This window comes from Pleurodeles waltl, chromosome 5 (assembly GCF_031143425.1).
Source record: "Pleurodeles waltl isolate 20211129_DDA chromosome 5, aPleWal1.hap1.20221129, whole genome shotgun sequence".
Classification (NCBI taxonomy): Eukaryota; Metazoa; Chordata; class Amphibia; order Caudata; family Salamandridae; genus Pleurodeles; species Pleurodeles waltl.
This window is the reverse complement of record NC_090444.1, coordinates 130,817,930-130,841,955: the sequence shown is the minus strand read 5'-3', so window position 1 is coordinate 130,841,955 and position 24,026 is coordinate 130,817,930. Positions and strand designations below refer to the sequence as shown.

General features: G+C 41.2%; 1 protein-coding gene across 2 annotated transcripts in view; it reads left to right on the top strand.

Moving 5' to 3' along the window:
• The window catches only part of CDC42BPA (CDC42 binding protein kinase alpha), a 608,613-nt gene that overhangs the window by 453,974 nt on the left and 130,613 nt on the right, over window positions 1-24,026 (top strand). For both annotated transcript variants that reach the window (XM_069233802.1, XM_069233803.1), the window contains exons 19-20: window positions 10,450-10,598; window positions 16,035-16,126. In XM_069233802.1, coding sequence (XP_069089903.1) covers window positions 10,450-10,598; window positions 16,035-16,126 — 241 coding nt within the window. The remainder of the gene's footprint in view (window positions 1-10,449; window positions 10,599-16,034; window positions 16,127-24,026) is intronic.

Here is a 24,026-nt window from a genome sequence, read left to right as displayed (position 1 = left end):
AAAGCACTTTCCACTCACTAGTGGGCAGCTACTATGGCCTTCTTAGTCATCCTTAGGGAACACACCACAGGCAGACATGTGCAGGACTGTTGCATGATTGACATTACACAGCTTCACCAAACACTAGTGTGCTGATATGCAAGACCTTGGGAAACTTTAGCTGGCCAAACAGTTCTTGGGACTCTGTCTCAAACATTGAACTGCTCTGCAGTCTATACAGAGCATGTGTATCTACAGCCACACATGCCACAGACAAAAAATGTTACTTACCTAGTAACCATCTGTTGTAGCCTGTGTGCTGCATAGTCACATGTGCCCTCCCTACTCCTTAGAAGCAATCATCATCATCATCAAAATACTTTATTCGATTGAGTTTAACAATCATAAAAGTCATTATACATGAAAGCGATATTCAGGAAAAAAAAGAAACAAATACATATAGATATAGATATGAGTACAACCAGATAAAATAATAAAAGAAGTTAAAAGGATTAATAAACAGCTTAGTTAAAACAGGTAAGGTGGTCTCAGATAAAACACTTAAAAAACTCACTCATTTGCCTCAAGGTATAATCTGGCCTTAATCACTGAGCACAGGAATAAGGCTAATCCATTGCAAACCATGATAGACGGGAGGGACAAAAGATACAAAAAAGCTGGGCGACATTGTTAAAAGTGTATTAATTTTAAAAGTGGAATCACAAACATTTTCCTGGAAGTTGAATAAAATTTACAGAAGAGAAGGGTATGCATTGTATTTTGATCAGAGACATTATCGCAAGGGCATTTTTCCAGTTGTAGAGACCAGTCATTAATCAAGGGAAAACTAACAAGGCGATGAAAAGACTCTAATCTCAAACGCGTAAGGACAAACCGATGTCTTGGGATCAGGACGTTACATAAATATGGTTCCATACCGTTCGTTTGCTGTATCATATGGTTTCTCCTAACACTATATTTATTTGCCTCTACGTCCCATCTCGATTCAGCCAGGTAGGTGAGGCAGGTGTTTTTCAAGTCTTTCCTAGAGATTGTTTTCATTTTATCTGGAGTAAAATACTGCTCAGGGTGACCCAGTTTGACAAAGAAGTTCTTTATGTAGTTTAGACATGGGATTTTGAGCGAGTAAGTAAGTGCTAAGGCATCTGCTATCATGGCCCTATTCAGCCTCGCAGGGTCAGAAGTCCATACTTTATGCCAGAGTAGAATTGGTTGAACACGAATAAGATCTGTAAGATATGTTACTCCCATTTCTGAATGGCATACTAATGTTGAGGTTGATTGCGGGACGCTTAGGACTGTTTTCAGAAAAGCGTGTTCAGTCAGCTGTAGGGTATTGCAGTCCCGGTAACCCCAAAGTCCTGCCCCATACAATGCTACTGAGACGCATTTTGCGTTGTAGAGAGTCATCATATCTTTAGGAATTACTCTCCCCACCCTTTTAGAGAAGTTTTTTATCGCCATAACGGTTTTTGTAAATAGCAGTTTTCTCGCTTTTATAGCTTGTGCCCATGTGCCTTTATCGTCGAACATAATGCCTAAATACGAGAATGTCCCTGTGTCGGCTAGTTTCGTGCCTTTTAACTCGATGTGGCAATTCTTTGTGCGACTTCTGGAGTATGTCATAGAAAAGGTTTTAGTGTGATTAATTTTAAGCCCCAAGGCATCCTTACAATTATCAAAGGTTGTTACTAATCGTTGCAGGGCCACTGGGGTGCGGGCCATCAAGACAGCGTCATCTGCATACAGGAGCGCCGGGATCTTCCGAAGGCCTACTTGTGGAAGATCGCTACAGACGTCGGATAGAGTCCCCTCTAGGCTGTTAATATATAGGGCAAACAATAGGGGAGCTAGCACGCAGCCTTGACGTACCCCTCGCTCAATGGGAAAAGATGAAGTGCATTCCCCCTGGCGTCCATAGCGAACCTTGGCATTTGCTCCAGCGTACAGTTCCCTAATAAAGTAGACTATGGTAATGTCAACCCCCATATCCAGAAAGATAGCCCTCAATTTTGAATGCACCACGCAGTCAAATGCGGAGGTCAGATCGACAAATGCGAGATATAGGGCTCCGGGCTTGGCCCTTGTATATTTACCAAGTATGATCTCTAGGTTAAGAGCCTGTTCCGTTGTCCCTATACCAGCCCTAAAACCATATTGTAGATCTGAGAGGATGTGGTTTTCCTCTATCCAGTCTTGCAATCTATTTAAAATGATGCGTCCCGCAATCTTTGCAAGTGTGTCGAGCAATGAAATTGGACGATAACATGCAGGGTTGTAGCGATCTCCCTTTTTGTAGATTGGAATGATTATAGACTCAGCCCAGGTCGGGATGAAGGTTGTTGAACAGCAGGCGCGTAGCACCTGCGTCAATAGTGGGCCCCAGAGTGACACATTAGATTTGTAGATGTCAACTGGGACTCCATCTGGGCCTGGGGCTTTTCAGCTTTTGCTTGCATTAATGGCGTCAGTGACCTCAATTAGAGTAAATGGTGAGATAGTGGCATGAGAGTCTAATTCAGGGGGATTTGTTTCCGATACCAGATTTTCTGAGGAGTATATGGCAGAGAAGAAGACAACCCAGTCTTCTTCCGTGATGGCGATTTCGATTTTTGGTGTTTCTCCATCACATAAGAGCGGAGAGTTCACAATTTTCCAGAACTTAACATTATCATTCCGGAGGCTTGCATCATGGAGAGATTGCCATGCCTCATTTTTTAGGTTCTGTTTTCTTTTCTTTATGGCGTTTTTATACTCCTTCCTCTTTAGGCTTATTTGGCATTTATCCGGGTTCGGTAGGTGTAGGTAGCGTTTTAAATTCTTACAGGCTTGTGTGCATTCAGCATCAAACCAGCCTTTATCCTCCTTCGATCTCGGTTTACTAACACTTGCTTTAAGGGACTGTTTTATACCAGCAGTAATTACAGTAAAGGCTTTAATGCAATCTCGTGGACTCGTATTATCTGCGAGGCAGATATTAAATTCTTTAAAATAATTAGTCATTAGTCGTTTCATAAAACCTGTGGGTTCAATCTCAGACCACCGGATAGTGTAGCCGTTTCTTGCCCCCAGTTCAATATTTTCTACTAGCTCTTCCATTTCCCTATATTTGGGAGTATGTTGGGGAAGTGTGAGGTCTACGACTTGAGGTTTATGGTCGCTAAGTATAGTGTCTTGAATATTATAATCAAGTACATAAGGGAGAAGGTTATTAGAAAGTAAAATAAAATCAATTATCATGTTGGCATGCCTGCCATTAAAAGTGGGTTTCAATTGTGGTCTACCATGGGTCAGACTATTGCACAAGATGAAGTCAAAACTAAATAAGACTTCATTCAACAAGTTGCCTGGGTTATTATGTATGAAGTGTAATGGGTCATCATCGCCTTCAGGGGCATAGGGGCAGTGACCCTTAATCGTTCGAGGACACAAGTGTATATTAAAATCACCTCCCCACACGATATAGGACTGTTTGTTTGAAGAATCACGAGCTCGATCTATATCGTCCTGAAGGAGGTTAAATACTGATCGAAAATCTTGAAGGGGTACATTATTATAGATATTAATGACCACCAATTGTGCAATATTTTTTAAATCACATGTAACCACTTGATAAAAGAAATTAAAACAATATCTTTGATTATATCACACTTATTAGAGATGAAGGTACACAGACCGCCCTTAGCCCTGCCCCGTGCAGAGGGAACGGCAGGAGTATGTAGTGTCCTATAGCCATTTATGTGAATCAGGTTCACAGACCAGGTCTCTTGAAGACACACCCAGGGAAAACGCTGAATATATTCTGACCAGACCTCATTCTCCACTTTAGATCGGAGGCCTGCCACATTCCAAAATAGAAATGAAAAGTGGTCTCTATGCATTTTTCTTAACCTGCCCCGCGGGGGGCTTGTCAGTTGCCTGAGTTTTCCCTGGGATGACGTTGCTTTCTTTGCGTGTGGAAGAAGTCAGTGCGCAGGTAGAGGATTTTTTTAGCAGGGCTCTTGGAGACAGTTCATCTTTGACAAAGTATCTAAGGGAAGGTTCCATGTCCAATCATTCTTCTCCAGGGTCTACTGCCAGGTTGTCAACGCCCAGTTGGGCGGAGTCTGGTGCTTCTATAGGGTGCTCGAGCCTGGGAGATTCCTTATCAGGTAATAGTCAGTCTGTATCTTCCAGGCTGAGGCCCCAAAATCTGTTCACAGTAGGGATCGTGTATTGCAGCTCGGGCCTGATTCTTTGATCCTCAAGACGAAGGCCAGGACCGTCGTGGCCTTTAGTGCTCGTGTAAAAGAAACCCAAAGGAAGCAGGGCAACCCCATGGTCGGTAATCTGATGTGGGCTTAAATTTCTTAAAATGTCTTCGACCAGCGTAGGAGTTTTGAATGAAAGAACTACGCAGTCGCCCCTAAATATTTTTTGGTTTCTTCCCACCCATTTCACCCTTCTGACCATCTTAATGTCTTCAAAAAGTTTATTTGTCAAGCCAGGTTTCAGATGAGTTGCAATCCAATTCAGTGCCTTATTCCTCAAAGCTGCCCATGATTCCCCCTGTGCTCCGGATAAGGTGGGGACGTTGGCAAGAACTACCACATAGGGGGTTGCCGCAGGCGGGAGGTCAAGTATGTCTCTCCCTGTTAAAGAGGTCCCCTGATGAACTTTAGGAATGTTCATGTGTTCCCCACTTTTTGGCGCCATTTTATGAGATTTGGCATTACCAATTCTATTGGGTAAAACACGAGTATCGACTTGTCTTTGGGTGATCTGAGGAGTGGGTGGTTGGGTCTGATACGTTGGAGGGAAGCTAACATTAGGATCAGTATCGCCAAGTTTCCGTGTAGTTGAGACTAGTGGGTTTATATGTTGTGGGTTCAGTAATTTAAGCAGGTAGTCCATTTTTCCCTCCAATTGAGTTAGGCGTTCTATTACTTGGTCAAAGCAAGAACTAACTAATTTTTCGAAGGCAGTCGGTGGCTCTGCAGCACTAATTTTCCCCTTCGTTGTGTGAAGTTTATTCTTATGATCAGGTTTTACATTTTGGGAGCGAGTTTGAACGTTTTGGGTAAGCGCGTTAGGTTGGGCCTCCAGAGAGCCAGATTTAACATTAACAAGAGGCTCTTGCCCGGATGCTATGTCCTTCCTTACTAGTTGGGGTTTCCTTTTACGTTTTGGTGAGGGAGGATGCTCATCAGCATCTGAGATTAAATCAATTGTATCTTGAATACAGCCATTTATATTTTAAGTCTGGATTCCATTCTCAAAAAACTTTACCGGGTGATCAGGAGTTATTGTTAGTGAGGGGGGATTAAGGGGAACTAGTGGCCTATTCTGGGTAAGTATTTTACCCTCGACATTAGTGATCTGTTTGTCAATTTCCCCCATAGCTCCTGAGATAAATTTCATTATTGACGTATGATTTTTTTGAGACGAAATATCATTTACGCTAGATTGCTTCCTTTTTCCCATTGTTACTATCTGCCTTAGGCACAGGGGTTCTGTAGTGATTGGCTACGATGTAAAAGTTCTCTTGGGGGGTATGGTAACAAACAATTGTTTATAGGGAACTGGAGGCAAAGAAAAGTAAATGAGTCTATCCCAGTATTTAGTAATCTTTTCAGAAGGAAGGAGGAGCAGGCAATGGAAGAATAATCTCAGGGAGTCAAGGAAGAAAGGTGCAGTACCTGTTAGAGTCTTACGAACCAAGTCCTGAGTTCACGAGGAAGTTCTCAGAGGGGTGGCCCAGCCCATCCTCTGCCAGCCGCTGATGGGCGCAGGACGGGCCTGCCCTTGGCCCGGGCTTTGCCCGGGCACGCGTCCCGCGAGGCGGGAGCGCTACGGTGTTTTTAAAGGGCTCCTGCCCTTGCAGAAGGTGCCTGGCGTCTCCTCCCGGTGTTTCCCCAAAAGCGCGTCCCGCGAGGCGGGAGCGCTACGTTGTTTTTAAAGGGCTCCTGCCCTTGCAGAAGGTGCCTGGCGTCTCCTCCCGGTGTTTCCCCAAAAGCGCGTCCCGCGAGGCGGGAGCGCTACGTTGTTTTTAAAGGGCTCCTGCCCTTGCAGAAGGTGCCTGGGGGTCTCCTCACGGTGTTTCCTCAAAAGCGTGTCCCGCGAGGCGGGAGCGCTACGTTGTTTTTAAAGGGCTCCTGCCCTTGCAGAATGTGCCTGGCGTCTCCTCACGGTGTATCCCCAAAAGCGCAATCAATGATCTTGGGTGTTTCTCTCACCTTTTCACAATGCACAGTACATTATTTCTGTCGTTCATCACTACACTTCGCTAACATAACTCACCCGCTGAGGCAAAATAGCAATCTGAGGTGGAGTCTTTGTCCTGGTGCATGCTAGGCTAACAGAGGAGTCACAAGGTAGCATGTAATCTAACTTCTTTGATGAAAAACAACTTCCAAACGCCCGCATCCAACACTAGATGGCAGGAGTATGCAGACATTATGAATCTACAGCCCCACAGCCTATGAAAAGATTGTTGCAGGGTAACATTTCCCTTTCAGTTCTAATACTTTGAAAGTTATGGATGGGGCCCAAATAGAAGGCAGAGGATGTTATATACTGATAAAGCACAAAAGAAATAATACAAAATGGAGGTCCAACTTAGCCTTCGATATGAAGGGCCAAGCTTGATCACAAGAACCAAAATAATAATTAAAAAACTGATACAATCTTGTGTGGTCGGCCTTGAAAAGATGACAACGACCTTTGAAGTTGACAAAGTAATATATTCTGCTAGGAACAGCTATATTCAGAATAGGGATGCCTCTAAGATGTAATGGGTGTTGTCACTATGGTAAAGGTGGCTACCACGAAACAATGATGGCCTTGATTCATCAAGAGATATCCATACCATTTAAAAAATGGTGATGATTATATCAGTACAACTGTTTTGCAAGGACTGGACAACACAATGCAGATCATGTCCACAATATGTCAAGATTTGATGTAATGCCAGGAGTGGCCATATTGTGCTAGACATCTGCCTCTGCCATACTTAAACCAAGATTGCCCAAAATATAACCGGTATGCTAGGACCGCCATTGATGGGTGATGTTGCCACCTTTTGATTCTATACATTAGGGAGGTTTAATCGTATTCATCCTAATACAAAACACAGCAGCAAAGGAGCTTTGACATGCACCTCCTGCAAGTTCTCATGCACTCTCCCACACTCTACACCCAGCATTCCTGCACCAGTAGCACCAAGCATGCCACCTGCTCACACTAACCAGCCACCCACTCAAACTTACACAGAGCAAACACCATCCACACAACGCACCACACTCACATGCATGTCTCTCAATGCCTACTTGCTCACCAAACATGCCACAGAGATGAGGGGCCTACTGCAAGGCCATGCTCCAGACATGCATTTCCTCACAGTAACTTGCGTAAACCCAAACTATGCTCCAGACATCACTAGAGCCATCCACTCTGGCTACAAGATTACTATCCCAGATCATAACCAAGAGCCTGGTGGTGGAGTCTCCATCATATTCAAAGATCACATCAGCTTTCCTACCTATACCTACATCCACCAACTGCATGAAACACCTCACATTCAAGATTCACATCGCAGCCAACTTCTCCCTGGGCGCAACCCTCGTATACAGACCACCAGGACACCTAACCAATTTTTCAGTGACATCACACACTTTGTCACAACCTCCATCATCAATGCCCAGCACCTTCGTCCTCCTCAGAGACGGCAACTTTCACCTTGAAGACTGCATCCGCTGATGCAGACATGCTATCCAACTACAGTCCCACCTCCCTCCAACCATACTCTGACAAACGTCTTAGAGAAACTAATCAACCGATGCCTCCCTGATTACCTTAGCAGCCATCAGCTCCTCAACACCATGCTGTCCGGATTAATGCCCAGCCACATTACAGACAAAACATTTTTTGCTGCCCCAGATAACATCCATATGACCCTTGATAGAAGATACACAGCAGCCTTCATTCTCCTGAACCTCTCTGTAGCACTTGACACAGCCTCATATCCCAGCCTCATCAGGCACCTCCGCAATATTGGCATATTGGCCTCAAGGTTAATCACTCAGCCCCACCCACTTCAATGCATATATGATCCTTTTAGCCAACGTCATCCGTGCACATGACATCAGCATCCTCCCTGACAACAAGCAACTCATGCTCTCCCTCTCGGACAAGACCCACAACTTAAGAAGGAAGTTTCCCACCTGCATGACTGAATTCACTAATTGGATGAAAGCCAAGTTTCTAAACTCAACACTAACAATACAGAAGCACTGATCTTTGCCAAGAACACCTCACCAGGCAACATTAGAAAACTATCACTCATGCCCTAGTCACCAGCAGGTTGGATTACGGGAACCCCATCCATGCTGGACTCACCAAGCAACTTACTAGAAGACTGTTAAACATCCAGAATATCTTCATATGTTCCCAAACAACACTAGAAAAACTGTCTACAAAAGAAAACTAAAAACTAAAGAAAAAGAAGACCGCAAACCACCCAGAATATCTTCAAATGGCCCCCATGCAACGCTAGAAAAACTGTCACTCTCGCCCTATTTACCAGCAAGTTGGATTCCGGGAACACCCTCTACAGCCAGATGACTAAGCAATTCACTAGAAGACTACAAACCATCCATAACTCGGTACCCAAAGTCATCCACAACTTCCCATACAGAACTCACATCACACCACACCTCAGGTAGCTCCACTGGTTCCTGCTACACAGACACACTCATTTCAAAGTCCTCACACACATTTAAGGCAACAACACAGCTTACTCACTACCTACCTGAACAGTGGTATCCCCTTCTACCACCCTCCCAGACACCACTGCTCCACAGACTCCTAATTACAGATATCCCACGAATATACAGAACCAGATCAGGAGGCCATGTGTTCTCATTCCACATGAGAGCCCCCTTATCTCTCCTTGAATCCCACAAGAAGCGGAAGCCCTGGCTTTTCAATTAACCAACCTACCATAGTCAGGACTAGACACACACCTGCTTAATGCTAGGATACTCTCACAGAATAGTGCACTTTACAAAGGCACATAAATTAACATAATAGTTAACCATGAAATTTAGTGAATTTCAAGCACTTACAGTGCAGCAACCGGACTTAACAAGATGTAACATCAGGTGGTCATACTAGCAAATCTAAAATGTATGTCATAGGTGGTCTCTGCTGTCCATGCAATCGGACCATTCAACTTTCTGCCTGTTTCAAAAGCTCAATATCTCAATCAGAAAAGGGTTTACATTCTGTAAATTTTAGGGAGCAGTAAAATATTACAGAAACTGTGCAACCTTAACTAGACATTTGTTCTGCAGGCTAGTAGGGAAAAGCCTGTTACAGAAGATAGACGTTCTCCCAAGTAACAGCAATTTGATCGTATGTGTACACGTTCGTTCAACAAACACAACTGCAGTCATGTACGTTTTAGGATGCAAATAGGATGAAGCAAAATAATTTGAAACTGAATAGTGATAAAAGTGAGTTTCTCTTTTTTGGATGTGCTCCATTGATTGGTGGTCAGCCTGATGGCCTCCTGAGCTGGGACCTTCTCCCTCTCCTGTTACGTCAGCACACAATTTAGGCACCACATCTACCACGTTTCTATCCTTTTCTAGTCATGTAACTGAGGTGGCACCTCCTTATTTTTATAATCTTTTTATTCTTCGGAAAGTCATTCCTCTACTGCCCTCTGACTGTCGCAAAGCTACCCCAGTGACCTCCGATTGCGCAGATCACTGCTGCCCATTAGTACTGGGCCTTTGCTGCTTCCTACGATGGACTCCACTGTGATGACCATTGCCAAGCGGTCAGCCTTCAAAGTACTTTGTCTCAGTCACAAAGCTACCGTTGTTATTGCTTCTTCTTCTTTGCAAGCTCTCATATCTAGAGCTTTCCTTTCTGCTTCTTTAGGAGATCTGGACTGGGGGAGAAGATATTTTTCAGTGTTTGCAACAAAATGCTGGAATTCTCTTATACTGGAAATTTGTGCTACCACAGATCATCCTGGATTCAGAAAAAAAACCGAAAAACATGTATGTTTTCTAATAACTCATTTGCCTTTGCTCTGCATTAGCACCAATGTTCCCTTTTCTGGGCATCTGTGCACTTTACAAAATTTGTAATTAATTTATTCGCCATTAGCACGTTGAGTTCTATGGTTAATGCGCAAAATAAAAAGGAAGGTTTAAAAAAAAAATAGTTTTTCCAGATGCAAGCTTTAGATGGCGGATCACAGCATTTGAATCTAGCCTAACCTAAAGCTGCAAAGCTATTGTTATGGGTAAGTAACTTGTTTCTTATACTTTTGTGGCATAACTGCACCCTCGGCCCCTCGCATTCAGGGCTTCTAGGTAGAATTCACTATTAACTATACATGTAAATATGTACATTTCATGGATTGTGATCAGGGTGCTATGTATTTATGTTCCGTAGGACATGCCTTGGAAGATGCGCCGGTTTGCAAAGCTAGATATGTCTGCCCGGCTAGAGCTGCAGTCTGCGCTTGATGCAGAAATCCGAGCCAAGCAAGCCATCCAGGAAGAACTGAATAAGGTGAAGGCAGCCAGTATCTCAACTGAATGGTAAGTTTGAATTGTATCAATACTATGGCCAAATATTATCAAGGGTGATTCAAAAGTCCTCTGGTTCAAGGACGCTTTGAAATACTTTGAAATATCCTGTAGATACTATGTGCCTTATTATAGCTTTTGTACTGTTTAAAAGATATTGGCTTGAGGTTGTGAACCTAGCACTACTCTGTGTTCTGCCATTTGCTGTGGCTTTGCCAGTATTTCTTGTTGTGCAAGTAATTCTGACCACTCCCACGCGTTCTGGACACTGTCAGTAACTCCGGTCACTTCTGCTATTTTTAGTGCCTGTCAGTGTTTTTAGGTTTCACCACTATATCTTGTCACTGTCATAATTTCATGTCACTTCTGGTTTTCCTTGTCACTTAGAGTGTCTTTAGTCCCTGCTAGCATTACTAGTCACTACCCGTAACTCTCAGCCAGTGCATCAAGTGCCTACTTTACTGAAAGATAGTTTTGACTGTGTGGTGTAGAACCAGAACGCACCATTTTCAAATATGTTTCTTCATAAAATGAAGTGGCTTTTGCATTTCAGCATGGGATTGAAATCTACCATTCTGACCTCAACCATCCCACTTTTAATTTTATATTATTCTTAAATATGCTGTGTTGTTTGCATTTGTTAAGAGTAAAGATGTCAAAATAAAGTTGACCACCACCAAGTTGGTACAGAACTGCACTCCCAAAAAGATTTTTTATTTTTAACCATCAGCTCAGAGTAAGAATTTTCTTGTTCCTTCGATGGGAAGTGGACACCTGCCATGAACAGACCATTATCTGATTCTGGTTTCAGTTGTAGTATGATCCAGATTTTGGTCAAGTAGGCTCTCAATATTTACACAAGTCCATACTAGACCATGGTGTGAAGACTCTAGAGAGGACTTTAGTCTCTTTCTTGACTGAAACTACCAGGAATAACTTCATAATCCGAGAGAGAGACATGCTGGATATCCTGTTGCAGCATTTGATCACATTCTGGAACAAGCAATTGATGAGAACCTTTCACTTGATAGTTCTCAATTAAAGCTAGAGCAAAATTGCCTTCACGGATTATAAGAAGTCCGACAAAGGTCCTATGGTACCCAGACCAATCTGATCTTTAAGCTGCAAACGAGGCGATTGTCATTTGGTAAGATTCTGTGTCTGGTAGATTGAACACAGATTCTATGCCCTACAAGTGGTACAGTTGCCAACTCACTTAAGGTGCTTCTTAGAATGATGGATACTCTACTGAATCCAGTGGCTACCAGACATTAAGTTATACTCATGCAGGCCTTAGCAGAATCTTTAGCTGACTATTTTGTCAGCAAAGCCAGTGTGATCCATAAAGACATAGAGCTACGTAGCTAGCTATACAAGATGAACTTGCAATTCCTGTATTAGTTTCAGTTAAGCATGCTTGCTGTCTTGTTTCCTCCGTGGGGGATATGAAATCTTTTCCCCAGCATAGTAAACCTTGCACTCTCTGAGGGATACCTGCCCTGGCAGAGTGATGATGGCAGTTGTCAATTACATTTGTTTTAGGCCACAAGATATTGACATTTCCCTTACTACTGGAGATAGTCTTGAGGCTTTGAAAGAACCCATCTCAAGAAGCCATCTGTGAATCTGACAGATTCAAAAGTTTTCATCCTGTATTTTTGCTGTCGTTTATCACCAGGTTAACAGAGCAGTTGGTAAAGTTTCAGGTGTAGGAGTTTGTTGAAAATAACCATCTGCTAGAGCATCTTCAACTGAACACCGAGGTGGCAGTAGTCATGGTGTTAAACGGGCGAGGGTTATTGTGGACAATGGCAGTGTTGGGGGGCTGATTCTCTTAGATCTGGCTGCAGGTTTTGACACCCTCGATTTCAGTGTCCTACTCTCTCACCTGCCAGAGTTTGACTTTGGAGGCACAGCGTTAAAGTGGACCTCTTCCTTCCTTTCAGGAAGATATTTTCAAGTTAGACTAGACAATTTTATATTTTGAAAATAGGAGTCTACCTTGGGGTGTCCCTCAGCGCTCCGTGCTTTTCTACCTTTTATTAAGTTTGTACTGCAGCCGCTGGCCTCTTTATGAAATGCAAGGGTTTTCCTTCCTATGTATGCTGATGAGGCAGCTACGTGGAAAGTGGGGGTTCGGGGGCCTTCCAAAGTTCATGAAGGTTATTAGTAACTGGATGAATTACAAATTCCTCACGATTAAACCTTTTAAAATCGAGGCCCCCCTTCCTAATTCCCTAATCAGTTACACTCTGTTCTTTGGCCTAACTTTTTCAGCCCTTGTCCTCCTATCCATCAGCTGGAAAGGGCTTAGTAGTGCCAGTTGATTCCTTACTCTCTCTTGTTCAACATATAGAGGCTGTCTTGAAGTTCTGCCTTTTTCAACTTAAGCTGCTTTGTAGTTTCTTTCCTTTCTTATCCTTCAACCATCAGATCACCCTAGCCAGTGCTTTCCCTGGATAACTTGAATGTAATTTTTAGGTTGAGCAAAGCAGCGCGCAAGCGATGCTTTTCCGACGTGTTGGTATGTATCTGGGCTTTTAACAACGACCACCTCACGCCCATCACTACCACTCGTTCGTGGGCTTGCCCTTCAAAAAATCCTTTGATGACACATTGGTAAATGGTTTACCTTTGTCCCTCCTTGGGGAGGTTTTGTTACCGCCTTGGCCCATCGGCCCTGTTACATGGCTAATTGCACTTTTGCTGATTAGTTTTACTGCGAGTGAACTTTTTTTTCTTTTTGCGTGTCTCTTCACGCTGATGCTCATGGCGGCCGTGGAACTGTGAATCTGCTCCCTTATGTGAAACTGTTTAACTTTTAATTTTCAATTTATGTGGCAAGAAAAGTCGGGTTGGAGTTTACAACATTAATAGCTCTAACTCGAGCAGATGCGAGACCCACTGCATTGCAAATGCTTGTTAGATTTTGTCTACAGTGTGCATGGGCTGTCAGCAAAAGCTATTGTGAATAAAAAAAGGCTTCTAAACGGTCTCAGAGCCCACTCCATACTTACTGTTAGTTACCATTGGCTGACTCCCACATCACTCTCGTTTGCTTGCTTCTCATTGGTTAAGGCGTCCTCTGGCTTCCACTTTCTATTCTTCCTCTTTAGTCGTCCATGGAGCTAGGACAAAGTACAATTTCCTGTCTCTGCGGCCAGTGTTCTTCCACTGGCTTGTGCTGTTAGAGAAACTTTTTTCTATTTCAAATCTAGCACTCCTTAAGAGTGCATGTGTTTGCAGGCCCTCTCTATCCCCTCTCACGTCCGCACTGTTTTCCTTGTCCCTCCCATCTCTCCTGCTTTGTCGTTGCCATGTATTTCTTTGCCCCTTTTTTATATAGCATGAACTAAACTCCCAGGTATTGGAGCTCTGTATTGTTCTCTTTAACCGAAACTCTTCGCCACCATTGTTTTCCACCCTCCTCCCTCTTTTTGGTTTCATTTCTAGAAGGTTTATAAAGCGCACCCTTAAAACAAAGGTATTGGAGTCCTTTGCAAGAGAAACATTTTTTTTTGCACAAGAACACATTCAGTTTATTTTTTAGGCGCAGGGAGTTTAAGTGATTTCTGAATCTCTGGATGTTGATTCAACTCAGAGACTCGAACCTGGTTGTCCAATTCTGCAGGCGGCCATAATGCCACATCCCCTTTAAAAAACATCATTCTGAGCTTTGCGCTGTCATTAAGCTGAGCAAATTTGATTCTGTGTCTGGGTATTTCAGATGTCTTCAGTTGGAAAGTAGGTCCTGAATGCAAAACGGAACTGCAAGAAATATCCGCCAGTCTAATTACCTCATGTCCTTCAGTTCTGTCTATTCCACTAGCACCGATCTCTCCTGTTTCCTTTTTTAGGTAGCTTGCACATAATAAAACTAATCAATCTACTGTTATTAGCATTAGCTATGCAAGCCACACGTACCATTCAAAGATGGTTGTGCAGATAACAGTAGATTTATCCCGTTCATTGATCATAGCTGGCATTCAGCCTTTGTATGGTATATTCTATTTTACCGGGAATCTTTCTTGCCCTGTTTTCCTTGCTTTAATTTTAGTAAGTCTGTGACTTGTCACATTGGCTTGTTAACATTGAGTCCTGCCAAACAATCTAAATGCTTGTGAATGATATATGCAGAACCCACATGAGGAATGCCTCCATTGTAATGGACTTATTTATGCTGTTTCCTCTTAAACAGTTGCAATTCTGAACATAGAGTTGCATAGGTAGGGACTAAACCATCCTCAAAATAACTATTTATGATCGGAATAAGTAAAAAAAAGTAGTCTTTTTCTTGTAGAATTTGGCTCCATATAGTGTACTGGGATGGACTTTTTAGTATACTTTTAGGAGTTTGAATCTATTGTGATTAACTTGCTGAGTGTTGCAGTGCATCTTAATATTTGTGTATGATTGTAATAGTTTCAGTACTAAATAAATAAAAGTGGATATCGACCTGTGGCGTGTCTGTAATGTTGCTCTTCTAGGATGCCAGTTTGAGACATATAAAGCCAAGAAGAAGAAGAGTAAAAATGTATTAGTACCTCATAGTGTTGCTAAGACACATATTTTCAAAACGTTCAAATAAGAATTCTTCCTGTTTGGCCGGTGCTAAGTAGTTCATGGTTTGTTTTACATTCATTTTCTAGAAAAAAAACTGTGCCTAAAATGTGCCTCAACCATTACCAACTTCTTCTACAATCACTCATCAATTGTATATTTGCATTAGACCCTACAGTGTTCCACTGCCTTACATCTGGGACATTACAAATGCTATATAAGTACAGTATATAATCATCCTACTTCAACAAAGAAACAAAAGTGTGTGTGTGTGCGTGTGTTAGCAGTGACTCTGGTATTTTAAAACCATTTGTTCAGAGTAAGATGATATGTGATCATGTCAATTTAAATTGCTTGTCATCACTTGTATGATTTGCTTTGTATTTATCACAAATGTATACATTGTATAATTGCATTAAACTCATCTTTGGTGAGCTTCTATTTTAATGATCGATAGAAAACTCAAAGGTTCTTGAATCCCTCTTTCTCTGGCGAACAGTATAAGTCTAACTCATTGCAAAACTTTGATAGCATATATAGTTTGTGTGTTATTTCAACCACAGTGTATAATTTCACTGGTTGGTTAGTGGGGACCATTTACTGTATAACAAATTGTTCCTTACCTTTCAGTAAAATCATTCTTCTCCCGTTAGGAAACGCCATTGTTCAATCTTTTACCAATATCTAGGGACTGTACAGTTTTCGATTGCTATTACCTAAGCCATGGCAATTCCTAACCTAGCCCTTACCGTGACATAAATTTTGGCTTCAGTTGCAACTTGTTGTTAAGAATGTCTGTTGTTAGTTTTAACAAAAGAGCCCTCTTTTAACAAAGGGCATTCAAAGAAATAACCTTCATAATCTCACCCTGTTTTTTTTTTTTTAAAGTAAACTGCAAGAGTCAGACAAGTTGAACATGGACCTTCTTGCTCAGATTGAAAAACTGAAGAAGGAGACGGAAGAGCTGAGATCTGAAAAGGGTATGGCGACAGATGGTAACACCAAATTGTTCTTCCTTTTTAAGTGCACGACCTCTAACGCTGTCTTTATCAGTGGCACACTGTTGGGATACAATCAGATAAAGTTTGTGTTCACTGCTAGTTCTGCTATTGGTCAAGTCATAGTTGCTCTTGGGCCTCTACTACGATCCCTAAACCAGTCACGTTGTGTAGGTAGCCTATCAAAGGACTAAATTAGTCAACCCATTCAGTCACTAACACCCAACATATTGAATATTATGAATGCCAAGATCATCTGCTATGTACATCTGGCCTGCTTGTGTCCTAAGAAAGTAGCATCCCTCATACAGACTTTACCCATCAGAGCACTAAACACGTAGTCACTTCTGTGACTTTTGCGTGTTGTAAGGTTTGTTTTACACTTTTCAGAAGGTGCTGTAAAAATGGATCCTCTATGAACTCTCCCCACATTTACTTGCACTATTTGCTGACTTTTAACTTCTTGCTTTTTTCTTGTAAATGTATTATTACCCTTTTAGTGCTGTATACTTCTGAATTCATGTCAGATGTTCTCATATCCTGCTGTAAAAAGGTGTAGAAGCATTGCAGAATATTACTATGACTGTGATGCAGTATATGTGCTGGACTGACAATTCTTTTGTGTTCAGCATTTCATACAATTTTCCGGTTAGTGCATATTTAGCATGTGTTTTGAATGATTCTGATATAAGAAGGACATTAGTTTAACTACATCAAGGTAGTGTTATTGTAAAAAGTGTTTTGTATACTTTGTCTGTTACGCCCAGTCCACATTCTGGTAGCACATTGTCCACCTGTTGCATATATAAGAGTGGATGAGTAATTACTTTCCACCTTAATTCAGCTGAATGTAAATGTTTCATACCTAGATTCCACTAGATAGACAATACTTTTTATGTTGTAGTAATTATTGATCACTAATTAAGAACTCTTTTGTTGCTAGCATATGTATATTTATATTACAAGTGTTCATGACGGTTCTTTTCACTTTTGTACCTGCACTGACCAACAGCACTGGTTAGAGCATACAATAGATGCTGCTATTACTAATGAGGCAAGAACTCTCCTGAAGTACTGTCCGTAGCTAACAAAAACAATAAGAAATGACAGACAGATGTTATTTTGGACCTAGATGCAAGGTAGCATGAGCACTACGCAGAAGTAAGCAGCATTGTCTGATGGATACTTCTAACAGCAGATCCCGAACCTCTGGAATATCTCCGGGTGCTACAGTGTATCTGAATGAAATAAACAGCATTGTTCCCGTGTGCTGGTAGATGGCACGGTGAAACTCCACACTGACTTTGTCCACCCCAGAAGTGATGGCAGAAGTCAATATTAATGTCTCCCCTTGCGCTGATCTCCTTTCTTTCTCCACCTTTATATGCAGATCCAGTCCTCACTCCTAATGTTTTTAATTGCAAGCCTTTTCTTCAGAACGCTTCTTTCTAGTGTGAAAGGAAACTATGTAAACTACAGGGTTTAAGCTTTGCAGGGAGTGTTACAAACAGATGACTGTGACAGATCCCCACGAGGTCTGTCTCTTGTGTTTTGGTTTCAGTGCTCGACTCAATCCTATGTGGAGTGTCCTTTTATTAACCTGAAGGTGAACTGGTAGTGTGCTCTTGCTCAAAGTCGAAGGCGCAGACCCATTCCCGCTCAAGCACTTTCCCACAACAGGCCTTCTTTGTGGTCTTCTTTTGAGATAACGCCTGTGGGTCTGCCTTTGGTGCTTTTTGTGTCCAGAACTTGCCTAGGATTCTACTCCAATGCCAGAGCTGGCATCCATTTTAGCACCACAATCCACACCGTCCCTGCGACCAATGCGGCAGGTGCCATAGCATGACTCTGTTCATATAGTGCTGTCCTACCCCAACCCAAATCCATTCCAGCTCCAACCAAGGTCGGATCTCAATGCCACACCATCACACTCAGCCGCAGTCCAATACAATTCAGAGAGAACCATTCCTTTGCTTCAGAGCCACACCACAGAGCTCCACCAACATTTTGATGTGACTCTGATCAGAGCCAACCTGCCTTTGGGGATGACAGTGGTGATGAGGAGGGAGCATTTTCCCTACCATTATGATGACAGTTTGTATCTGGATTTGCAGCAGACCAGTGGACTGGACACTTCCTTGAACACTGGGTTGTGTTCTCCATCTGGGCCACTAACCGAAAAGTACACCTTAGTTGCCGTGGCAATGAGACCTGTGGTTGGGGTCTTGAACAACTGCCAACTTAACCAAACCTCATCAGTACTATTACTTTCATTTAAGAAAGCTGTGACTGACCTCCTTTGGAGCAACTGGTCTAAGCCCTGTTCCTGCCAGTGAACAGGCAGGTTGCTAGACGCCTCAGGTCGGCACAAGGTGCTCCTGATTTCTTGATGCAGCACGCTGCACCAGAGACTTTGGAGGTTCATGCTTCTGTCAGTAGGGGAACCCCAATTCTTTCCCTACAATGATCAAGACAGAGATTTAAACAGTCATGAGACATTCAGGAAGTAAACATTTTCCTCAGTGACTCTTGCCTTCTGGTCAGCCAGTGTCCGCTGCTTGCTGTGGAGGTATACCCATGCGTTTTGGAACATGGTTGGTGAGAGCTTGCTGGCTGTTCCCGTTTGGGCTAACTTGGGTCAAGCCATTCAGGATGGGCAGGACCACTCAAGGTACATCATCTGTTCTGGGGTGGACACTACCAGCTGCTTAGGCACAGCAGTTGGCATTAATGTGGTGTTTTGATAGCACTCTTGGAAGAGTTCCAGAGTGTTCTCTGGGGATGGTAAGCCTCTTTAATGACACAAAAGGATGATGGACGGAGTGTTGAAACTTTTCAAACACTCACCCCCAGTCACAGATCTGGGTTTAATCCATCATTCTTTTGCTTTGTTTCCGGTCCAGGGAGGACCTGGCTTGGCAGTTTGGGCTGGACTGTTCCCATGAGGAACAGGGTCAAGATTGATTTGCATGTGGCTGGGTCCAAACTGAGGTGGCATGGTGAGCAAAAGAACGATTGGATTAAACACAGATTCTATTCTAGAAGTTTCGAGAGCTCACCTGCCCTAAATGCCTTAGGTTACTTTGCCTTACACTGCTCCACGAGACAGTTGTCCTGATGCAAATTTTATTCACCTACTCTTATCATGGTCTATATATATATATATAGCATCTTCACTGAACTAGTCTGTATACTGAACAGCTGAGAGTGTAACATACTTTTGTATCTTTGATGCTTTGGATTAGTAGAGGGGAGTTGATGGAGTTTTCTGTAAGTTGCCATCTCAGTTCTGATGTTTTTTTTGTGGTACTTATCCTTCTCAAGTAAGCGACGCCCAACCGAGCCAGTAGTTGTAGTTAGGACTATCTGTACAAAATAAAACACCAATAAAAAGATTATAAGCTAAAATAAATTATAAAAAGAAGGACATTTTCTGTTCACTACTTAGCAGATAAACTTGCATATCTGGATGTATTCCGACTGTTTAGTATAAACTATTAATAATGCAATTTCTGTAAGATGGAGAGTGTTTCTGCAGTTAAAGCACCTGTCAAGAAGGCCCTAGTAAACAACTGACTTGTGAATGCTAGTGCGCCATTATTCTACCACCTTCTCATAGAGAAATGTAACACTGTAAAAGCCAAAGAGGAAATTCACTGGTAAAGGATGGAAAAATGTGGTCTCTTCGCAAAGATGCACAAAGTAATTAGACAAAGTTCTTGAGAGGTCTCTGGGAGGACAGTGGTATAGTTAATGCCTCTGGGTTTTTATGTGTTTGATTTTCAGACCGCTCTGTTGATGGCATTAATCTTATTACTGACTCCCTTCTCATTTTCCTTTCCCTTTTATTACCTTTGTCTTTAATACTTTATTTGTAGTCCCAAATCATTCATTAATGTTGATGTATTGCACCGAATGCAAATCATGCATTGACTGTCTTATAAATATTTCTAGGTGGGGAAATAAAAACATCTTGGATCCCTATAAATATATTTTCTCTTTCTGTAAGTAAAGGTGGATTAACGTCACTTGATAAATGATGACTCAAATACAGCAGATGCATAGATTTCCTCTGCTCCATTTGATGGTCATTGACCTGAGATAATGTATCTCATAAGATGACAAAATATCTAAGTTGTCACAAAATACATTTTAGATAAAAATGGTATTGAAAGACTCACCTATTTATGTCAAATTTTTCCAATACTTACTCTTTTTTTGTAAATTTATACAGTAGACTAAAATATACAGTCTCATTCACTGTATGGTAAATTGGGGAACCTTTTTGTGTAACATAGCTATGAAAAATTATCTTCTGATAATATCTTAAGCATGTGATACATACTTCAGTTTTAACAATCCTCAGTAAATCTGAGAATGGCAAGTCATCCACCGATATTAAAATTGCTTTATTATACTGTACGCTAAAGCAGATGAGAAAAATAATACTTTAAAACATGTAAACCTAAATATAATCTGCTGTCAGTCACAAAATACAGATGTTAGGAGAGAAATGGGCACAGGACACTAGCTAAAATATTACTATCAGTTCATGCTAAATTGACCTGTTATTTATGTCCGCCGTAGATGGCATTATTCCCCGGTCCAGGGTTTATATTCTATACCACAGATGTCTTTGAAACATACAGATGAACAAATATAGTTTTAAGTCAAATCTTTCTGCTCATGAAGTTTTGTGTGGTAAAGTACATGGGCACTCAGTTTGAATTTTGTAGAAATTAATGTAGAACATCAAATTGATGAGTGGATTACTATACTGTAGTTGAAGTGTGAACCTTCGAAAATATTGCATCTACAGTATCTGCTACCACTATATCCTCAAGGCAGGTTGATGTGGAATCAGGGATAGTATATATACATACTTCCCTTCATACTTACTTTACATTTAAAGTGGGAGTTGATATTGTGGTTGCAATATCTTTGAAATTGGATTTTGACCACTAGATTGTGAAATATAACCATCAATTCAGAATCTCTTCAAAGCAATTAGCCGTTAGTAATTAGATCTCTTCTGATGCTCCAACAATAAACAATTTATATTTTTACAATATGACATTTACCACAATTCACTTTCTGAAAAGGACCAGTCTTGATTATGAAAAATGACCGCTGTCTCTCCTTCAGTATTCTGTTATTCACCTTACGCAAATTTAAATTGAGATCTGTATTGTTTCATTGTGTACTTTTTATTTATAATTCTTTCTTTTCTTCTCCTTATCTCACTACTGAGAAGTTTAGATTTTGCATTCTCCACGATGTTTGTGTGTATGATTAATTTATGTTTTACTTTAGTAATTTATGGATTAGTGAGTGAGTGACTTATGATTTACATTCATTTATGAAATGAAGATTGAAATTGAAAAAATATAATGTCCATGGTAACACTCTGTTTTAACTGAGAAATATTCTTATATATGAATGGGTATGCATTGTGTGCATAAAAGAAAAGAAGGAAATGTAAGTGCATTTGGATAGTTCACAAAATGAATGAATGAGTACTTGGGATTTTTTTTAAATATAAAAAGTGACTGTGTTAATCCGCCTCAGGTTCTGAGTGCCTTTAGAACAAAATCTTATTATTCAAAGCAGATCTTCAAAAAAAAAACAATTCCCCCAGATGACCATCCATCTTAATTGAAGGAAACCAGTGTGTGCTGTGGATAGTATCTTATTCTGTGAGTTCCAGTTTTTTGCCATGGAAATTGGTGGCATATTTCAAGATCCAGAAATATCTAGTGTCTACAAAGGTGTAAACCGTTACGCAAAGTTATAAACGTAATTGAACTCTTGTTCTCTTTTCTCTTTCCTGCCGACAATGAAGGTGTCTGTAGACCCTAGCTTTATCCGATGACAGATGTCATCCATGATCGGTCAATGCTACTCCCCTTTTCATCTAAAATATTACAGACATGTGGGCAAAAATAAACAGTCTTTCACACTAGAGCAAGTGCTTCTTCTCAGATCCATGATTAATCTGTTCAGGTAGAGGGCAACAGAAACATTTTGGGGGTATCCAAGTGTTCTCCACCTTCCAACGTCCTTCACATATTTTAAAAGAGACATTTCCATTTGTGCATCTCTCTCAATGGTGTATAACATCACAGGCACAGAAGAAACCCATTCTTACAGTGCAACATATTTGTTTGTTGCCTATTCCTGTGAGAGGAGAACACATTTAATTTGCAATGAAAACATCTCAAAATCTAATTCTAACCACAAATGACCTCATTTTATTTCTGACATGTTGTTCCACAGAAGGATATGCAAGGTACAAACTGTGGAGTTCACTCTGTAATATCTGTACAATTATGGTCTGCTGTACAGAAGCACCCAATTTTGTTTGAAGTTTTTCTCTGGATTTCCATTTAAACTTGTAAGTCACTGATTCTGCTAGTTTTGTTGGTTGCTTACTCATTGATTGTGCTTTGCACACCATGAGCATGAATAGGACTACATTAAAACAATGTTTTGTGCTCAGGTAACTGCAGAAACAGAGACACTTTGGACAGAACTATCTTTACTGGCCAAGTATTTTTTTCTTTTTACAGATTTCTGTCTCCATCTTAGTATTAGAAATTTTACCTCATACAATTGCTGACTAATTTGAATGAGAAGGGAATATATGTCAGTAATCACACCTGTAGTGAGGTCTCTTTAGGTTATTTCTCCTGGGTCCTTCAGGTTTGCAGATCTCTCATAAGCTGTTAAGGAAACACACTGCTGGTCATCAGTGAAAAAAACAATCATTAGGTATAAAATATGGTAGAAATAAAGCTTTTTTAAGCAATAACAAAGGCTGTTTTGCACCACTTTATGGTATCAATTGTTCCTCACTAAAAGTGAGTATGATCATATCTACCAGGCGACAATCTATGACCCCTAGTATTCTACCACCGTAGCAGTCAGGATTACATCCTATGAGCATTCCTCTTTTAGGTTTGTAGGTCTGTAAGAAGTCAGTTCTATTTTTCTTTTGTTTTTCCCTTGAAAGGTGATCACCCTACCTCAAGCACTTCATTTTCTTTTTCTCTTACCCTCCTGTATTGACTGCTTTCCATCGCTGAGTGTATCTCAGAGGGTTGGCTCTCCCAGTGGGTAGGGAGAAAAACCAGAACTTGGTTTACTGAAGGTAATGTTCTAAACAGAGGGACTCCCCCAAGGGAGATAGGGCTGTTCAGTGTGAAACAATGCATAGAGAATGTTTTATTTTCATCCGGTTTGTGATGGGGATGTTTAGCCAATCAGCTTCTACGTCATTTGCCTAGACATTCCCAGCTTCACTGCTTTTTGAAGATGTCTTGCATCATGTATAGTAAAGCCACTGACGCAGTGCACTGTTCCTATTAGGTGATTCATTCAGTTTAAAGATGGGTCTTCCTAACATACGTTTGGTTTTCATGAGTTATCTCCCTCTGTTTTTTCAATAAATGTTGGTCGTTCTGTATGGATCACGACATGACAGCCTCAGGTAATAAAGCAAAATGATTTTTTTTTATATATATACCAAAAGAAGTTATAAATGTTATAGTGTTGTATGCTAAGCTTACGATCTGTATGATGTCCACAATACAGTGGATCAGGCTTTATTGAGCTACTGCTAACTATATTTTTCTGAAAGACGTTTGCAGTCTTCCGTGCAATAAATAACCTTACGGTCAAAAGAACCTCAGAAAAAATTGTTTTGGTTCTTTTTTTTTTTTTTTTATCCGGTCCTTTATTTTGCTGGTAAATACAGTGTTCGCCCAGCCATACTTTGTCAAAGTACATACCACTGAGTGAGTGCCTCAAACTATACATGATGTATGCAAAGCTTTTCACAAGAACTTTTTGAAAACACATTGATTTGCAGTGGGCAGTACAG